This window comes from Hoplias malabaricus, chromosome 13 (genome assembly GCF_029633855.1).
Source record: "Hoplias malabaricus isolate fHopMal1 chromosome 13, fHopMal1.hap1, whole genome shotgun sequence".
NCBI lineage: Eukaryota > Metazoa > Chordata > Actinopteri > Characiformes > Erythrinidae > Hoplias > Hoplias malabaricus.
The window spans coordinates 34,325,905-34,333,569 of NC_089812.1; the positions used below are offsets into that span (position 1 = coordinate 34,325,905).

A 7,665-nucleotide genomic window follows, 5' to 3' on the forward strand; every position below is an offset into this window, starting at 1 on the left:
CGTTCCCAAGAGCACACTGTGATCAACTTAAGCTGCTGGAATCATTTGAGGTGTATTTAGGGCAGCAGACAGGCTAATTAACTCAAATACAAATTATGTCAGTAGCCGATCATTGTTTTTATTCAGTTTACTGTTTTTATAGTGGGTCAACTTTACATGAATGTGTCTGAGGTGGGTATGAACTAAATAACTACTAAATTCACAGTGCCTTTTGATTCCCAAAAGCGATCTTTCATGTACACTAATTATTTAACATCTCAATTTAAAATTAAAAAAGTAGATTAATCTCATTTCTAGATTTTAATTATTTTATATATTTTCATTCAAATAGTGCATTATTTTCCATTGGTAAATAGTAAAAATTTATTTAAATAAAAAAATACTTAAACAACCCCAAATAACCAATAAATGGAATACGACACTCAGTAGTCATATTCATCTAATTATTCATTAATTCACTTCCTGTAAGTGGTAATCCAGTTCAGGGTCACAGAGTCTACTTGGAATCACTGGTTGCAAGGCGGGAACACACCCTGGAGGGGGCGCCAGTCCTTCGCAGGGCTACACACACTCACACGCTCACATCTATGGACAGTTTGAGTCGCCAATCCACCTACCAACATGTGTTTTTGGTCCTTGGGAGAAAACCAGAGCACCCAGAGGAAACCCATGTGGATACGGGAGAAAACTTAATCAAATTACTACTGATATAATAATGTACATTTTGTGATATTATGGGAATTAGCAACATTAACTTCATCAAAACATTGTTGCAGCTTTAAAAAAAAAACACAACTTCAACTTATTTTTTTCATCTTATTTTTTAAACAGCCTACATATATTTTCCAAGAATATTTCAGATGAAACGTTCAATAACTACTTCATTAAGGACTCGGACTGAAACTCATGAGGTGCTATTTTGAAGACAATGTTCATATGATGCTGCAATTTAATGAAAAGCACATGCAAGCAAGAATAGAAATGAGTTGATCTCATTTTGTAAAGAGGCAAAATAATAAATGAATGCTTTGTAACACTTGGCCTCGCAGCAAATCTAATTTCTGTTCATGGTACGGCTTAATCAGAGATTTGGTTTTTCAAATTAAAAAGGATGGACTTTATTGAGAGCGTAACCTTAGCTGACCAGTTAATTGACTGAGTAGCACTAGGGGGAAAAGAGACTAAAGGTATGATGACCAATTGTCTTCAGCTTGATTTTTATCTCTATATTAGTTTTTCCCCCTCCCCAGCCACTATAAGGATTAAGGATGTGGTTCAATTCTCACAACTGGTTGGACTTAGCTTCGCAGTTCGCATATGAAGGAAAGAGATATAGAATCCTAAGAATCCTTGGATGAAAGATCAAAGACAAAGAATAAATTTGAAGTAAATCCACATCCAGAAATCCAGCTTAGAATGAAAAATCAATCTTTCTCCAACAGCTCAGCCTTCTCAACAAAAGCCACTAGACTTGAGGATATTTAGAGGTTTAAAATGCTTTCGAAGTAAAGCTATGTTTGGTCCTCTAAAATGGTGATTTGGTGACATGCCTTGTCCAATTCAGTTTCAGAAGCCACAGGAGCAATATCCACCATTTCGGTTTGGTACTGTGCCTAACGGCAGCACAGAGCGGAATATAAGGAGTAACTATCCAGAGATGCATGCACATATGGTCAAATATAACCAGAAGGGTGTGGAGGATGCTCTTACCAGCCTCAAAACTGGGTACATTTTCACTTACTTTGCAGAATGTATTTCAATGACCCTCTTTACACTGTACAATTCCTGAATGGTTCTTATTTATTCTAAACAGAAAACTCGATGCATTCATCTATGATGCGGCTGTGCTTAACTATATGGCTGGTAAAGATGAGGGCTGTAAGCTGGTGACTATTGGCAGTGGCAAGGTTTTTGCTACCACAGGCTACGGCATTGCCTTACAGAAGGGCTCACGCTGGAAACGCCCCATTGACCTTGCTCTCCTTCAGTTCCTTGCAGATGGTAACCTCACAATTTTCTATACATGCATCAAACTTCACAAATATTTAGTTTTAAACAGTGTGACTAATGCAACTTTACAAATTAATGCAGTTCTCTAGTTAACACATGGAAGTGATGTGAAAATATAAGGCAAAGTATAATACCCAGTAAACAAGGAACGTCCCTGGACGTTCAAAATAGGTCTAAAAGTAGTCTGTCCGTCAAGGACATATTTTAAACGTCAATGGACGTCCAAATTCCATCTTAATAAGTTTGTTAAGTGGTGACCAATCGATAACGTCAGTAGACGTCCAAAATGCGTTTTATACAAGTAATTTATTTCGGGACCAATTAATAACGTCAATGGACGTCCAAAATACGTCTAATAGTCGTCTGTTCAATGTCTGTGTTTGGACGTCTTTTCAACTTACATTTTCAACCTTAAGAGAACGTCGATTAGATGGCAGTCATTATGTTATTTCAACGTGGAATCAACAGCTAATTGTTTACTGGGTAAGGACGACATTACAGTCAAGCCAAGCTAATTTCCTATATTTAAATATACATAATACAAAAAAGTACCTTGATGTATTGGTTATTTTACCTCTCCCTTGCTGTTCTAATGTGAAGAGAGTATCTCCTGACAGAAAAGTATGTTTTCCAGGCGACACTCAGAAGCTGCAGACAGTGTGGTTGACTGGGATTTGCCGTAATGAGAAGAAAGAAGTAATGAGCTCAAAGCTGGACATTGACAACATGGCGGGAGTCTTCTACATGCTGCTAGTGGCCATGGGTCTTAGCCTGTTGGTATTTGCTTGGGAGCACCTACTGTACTGGAAATTACGCCACTCTGTACACAAATCTGAACGTCTGGACTTCTTGCTGGCTATCAGCAGAGTGAGTGTTGTCTGCAGGTTAATTTTAACTTGTGTAAATGTTTGTCATTTCAATGTGTACGACTTAATGCGACTGGCATGTAATTCACTCATTCAGATATTGATTCACAACCATTTGACAAAATTCTCCAAAAGGGGTGCTATTCAGTGCTTTACACATGTCCATTCATTCATTCATTGTCTGTAACGGCTTATCCAGTTCAGGGTCATGGTGGGTCTGGAGCCTGCCCGGAATCACTGGGTGCAAGGCAGAAACACACCCTGCAGGGGGCGCCAGTCTTTAGTGACAATATTCCATTTTTTATTAGTATTATAATATATTGTATAAACAGTTGGCAGAAAAATTTTACAGTTTACAGTTATGTAATGATATCATGATGTTCCATTACACCACTTTGTCTGAGTAGTAATTGTTTATTTGCTAAAAAACAAACAACAAATAACACCCTACAAATATTATAAATATATAACAATAAAACCAAATGCCATTATTCCAGTGAGTGTGATTCAGTGCACTCACAGCTTCAGTGCACGTACCCTGGCCTCACTGTCAGGATTCTGCCAGATGCATTCTGATTGGCTCTCTGTACATACACATATACCATTTTGTACAGGCATTGGTCCGATGTGAATCGCCTCCTACTACACATCATGCCAAAATAGCAGACTTGTGATAGGTCCTTTGTCGTGTCAGTCAAATTTCTCATATATTCCTGCATTAGTAGGCGGTTCTTGCCCATGTTAAGTCCACCAGCCAGTCATGAAGCAGTCTCAAAAGGAACAGTTCAGGCCGGTTCCATGTGACAATTAGGAGTGTAGCACTAGAAGTCATTTGGGGCGCTAATATCACAGTTTTGAATCCTGTTAAAACACAGCACGGGAAATTCTTTCACTGGAACAGCCCTACCTTTGCCACTTAATGCGGCCAAGGACTGCTAGTCTGGCATGATGTGTAGAAGGAGGCAGTCTTTAATTCATGCCGGACCAGTGCCAGAACCATTGAAAAAACGATACACAAATGTGCGTATGTACAGACAGCCAATCAGAATGCAACTAGCCAAAATCCTGACAGCGAGGCCAGCTAAACGCACCGAAAGTATCAGACTCTCCATTTAGTTGCAGGGGTCTGTCTAAGTCTGTTTCCATTAATCACATTATTAATAGTGATAGTGTATCACAGAACAACTTTGTCTCCTGTAGTTTTTGTCAAGCTACAATAAAATTTTAGAAAATGATGTAATATGTATGGTAAACTGTGAAACAGGTCTGTGATACTGTTTCGTGTACTTTAGAGCCTGAGACTAAATTGTTCAAAGAACACGGATATAACAGGCCCTAGTTATATAACGGGTAATGACCACACAAAATTGAGTCTGAATTTAAAAAAAAAAAGGGATGAACAATTTAGTCTATTTTAGGATTCTAAGCATAGTTGTAATGTTTCATTTTTAAAGGGAATATTAATAGCCTCATTAAGAAAGTATGCTCGTCATACAAAGACAGGTGTTAGATTAAGCATTCCAGTGTGATATATAACCTGAAAGTGAAAATGAAATATTAGAGCTTCTTTGTCGGCATCTTGTTTTCTGTGGTTTTAATGCAAACCTTCAGAGTAAATCAAAGCTTCTGACGATTTCTCTGATGAATCTATGCCTCGTTTGTCAAAGGAGCAGGCAGAACCTTAATATGATCAAAATGAATAGAGCACTATATGAGATATTACACAGAAAATATAAATGATTACATTTTTCTGTAACGCTTGTGATATTTCACTGCTTCTCTTCAGGGCATCTACAGCTGCTTCAATGGCGTAGAAGATACAGACCCCAATGGAAGCATGCAGAGCCCAGACGTGACCACTAATTACACCCAGGCCAACATGCTGAAGATGCTCAAGACAGCCAAGGACATTGTATCTTCTGCCAGAGTGGAGAACTCCCTGGACAATGCCACCAAGACCATTGAAAACTGGACACGCAGAGGACCAGACCCTACTAAACCTTGTCTTCCGACCCGACTGATAAGTACAGATTCTAGTCATATTCGTTTGCCCTACATTCCAAGTGTTGCAGACAACCATGCAACATACCCTCAGAGGACAATGACTCCCACTTTTCCCTTGCATTATGGAGACAGCACCACTCAGCCTCTGCTTGAGAAGCCTCGAGTTGTGACTAGGCCTACTCCTTTACGCTACACTCTACCCGCACGAACAAGTCATCATCATATATATGAACGAACACTACCCATCTCTAGCCTCAGCAGTCCCCATATTGCCATGAGGGACCCACCACCCCCAACAGCTCCAAAACCTCACCACAGTGGCAGAATGTACATTGACAACCAGGCCTGCCATCAAACAACCTCCCCGTTCTTCCCTTACCGTGACTTTCACGTCCCCGACATCTACGTGGAGCACCAAGAACCTTCCGAGAGCCGGAAACTATATGCTGAAGGTCTTGGTCGCAAAAAGAGGTCCCACAGCTACGTGGCTCCATCACCGGAAACCCGTCGCAGAAACGACTATGATGAACCAACCTCTTGCCTAGCCGAACTTCGAGCCAATCACCTCTTCGATAACCATTCCCATACCACGCCTTGCATGGGAAGCCACTACCGCCGGCCTAATGCCAGTTGTAACTCCTGTATGAAAGCATACCTTGAGCCAGACATGGATGATGTTCCTCTGTTGGGGAAAGACAAGCTTAACCGTCGCGCCTCTTTCCTCAGAGCCACATGGGGTGGAGATAGGATCCGGCATCTAGATGAAAAACCATCTGCTTCCGCCTCCTCTTCCAGTCACATCACCATGCCTGACTTGTTCCCACGTGTAGTGGTAGCTAATCCCAAGCCCTCCAAGGTGTACTCTAGCGCTGGTAACAACCTTTGCTACAACATGACAGTTGAGCCGGCCTATCTGGACCCAGCACATATGGGCTCCTACCCATACAAGCCACAGAATCTCAAGTACTCTCAGTCTACACGTCTCCCATCGTATCGGGAAGCAATTCTGCAGAACGCCGCCGCGCTGCGCCGGTCCTCTTCCACAGTAGTGCACAGACATTACTCCACCTACCTGAACTCATATACTGACCTTCCAGTATATGTGGGTCCACTGGCGCAAGGACCTGCACACTTCTATGATCACTCCAAAGACATGTGCCACCTGTTCCCTTGCGTCAACCGCTGCTCGGAAGATGCTGCCCTGGTATCTCGGTTAGGTAGCAGGCCTATAATGTACCAAAACACTGCTTTTGGAGGCTTTGAGAGTGCTGGACGCTCACGAAAAGAGCCACCACTGCAGCCACTGCACACTTTACCAGCTTCTTCTGGGAACAGGGACCGCAGGCAGGTTTTGGTGGCGCGAAGGGTGAATAGTCCCTATGTGCCAAAGCCCTGGGGCAGAGTTTCTAGTCTGGAGTCTGAGGTCTGAAGCCCTTTATATGGGTGTCTCAAGACTCAGAGACTTGTCTCTCTATTGACTTAGAGGGAGAACTGTCTTGAACAGCCAAGAAGCCTTTGAAACTTGCAAAAATTTAAGCTGTGCTGAAGGAGGACCTGAAGGGATATTCTCAGTGCAATAATATTTAGGGATGCAGGGATAGGAGAGAGGGCACGAGTATGTGATTTCTGCTGGGACATCAGTATACTTTAAATGCTAAAGAAATAAACACAATGTTGAATAATTCTTAATATATTAAATTAAACTTATCATTGATTTAAACAGGTTTTTAAAAGTCACTACATGACTGCAATCCTTCTCTACAGGCTAACAATCGGAGCTGGTTGCAAGGCAGCTTTAGACCACTAGGTTAAAATTCATGTTCACAAAGCTTTTGTTCTTAGACCAATTCAGAATTCAACGTCAGAAATTCCTAAACAAACAAACAAACATAAATAAATATACATAAATACACAAATTTTTATAAAATTCACCTAAAAAAAGGTCTTCCAATGTGTTTTTAAGTCCAGGGATTTTGAAAGAGCCGTCCGCCGTCTGTTTGAGGCTTTTTACGTGCTCCAATGTTGTAACATGGATTTTAAGATTGCTTCAACTGATTCCGTCGTCTGTATTTCCACAGTTATTTCACTCTTTAATAAACAAACAAGTGGCTTCAAGGGGCCTTTTGGAATGGGGTCTGTTGTGATGTCTGTGAAAAAATAAAAGCATTTACGAATATATTCTACAAAACATTGGGACCAGTGGAAATTCAAAAAACCAATCTTAATGAGCAAACTGGGACATGCTCCTAGCTACATTTCCTACCAAGGCTAAAAAGGAGAGCTACATCCTTGCAGCTGAAGCCCTTCACCTTGACACCATGTTCCAGAATGGCCACACACATCATGGTTTTCTTGAGATTTTATTTACCAAAGAAACAAGTGTAGCAGCATGAAGGTGATACATGCAAACAGCATTTGTGTGCTCTTTCTGTCACAACAGTAGGATTGATGGGGAAGCGAGCAATCTCTCCTACCTGATGAATGATTCAATTCATGCAGATATAATATCACAGGGAGAGGGCAACTTGCACAGGATGATATCAACAGCCATCCATCAAATTCCAAACAGAGACAGCAGAGTATGCACAGCCCATTTAAAAGTCAAGCAGGGGTTATATGGATGCAAACTTTGACATTCAGCTTGGTTGTGATTACTGTTTACATTATCTATAGCATCAAGGTTACTGCTACAAACTGATATATAACACATCAGGATGTTCCTGAGATAAGACTCAGTTTCATAACTCACTGCTTCCCTTTCTTGCTCATGTGATCATTTTCTCTT

General features: G+C 41.0%; 1 protein-coding gene across 1 annotated transcript in view; it reads left to right on the top strand.

Moving 5' to 3' along the window:
* Positions 1–6,843, top strand: part of grin2ca (glutamate receptor, ionotropic, N-methyl D-aspartate 2Ca) — an 80,705-nt gene extending 73,862 nt beyond the window's left edge. Inside the window, exons 10-13 of the mRNA XM_066642277.1 lie at positions 1,565–1,725; positions 1,814–2,001; positions 2,645–2,877; positions 4,663–6,843. Of these exons, the coding sequence (XP_066498374.1) occupies positions 1,565–1,725; positions 1,814–2,001; positions 2,645–2,877; positions 4,663–6,309 (2,229 nt within the window). The 3' untranslated portion in view covers positions 6,310–6,843. The remainder of the gene's footprint in view (positions 1–1,564; positions 1,726–1,813; positions 2,002–2,644; positions 2,878–4,662) is intronic.
* Positions 6,844–7,665: the final 822 nt, after the last annotated feature.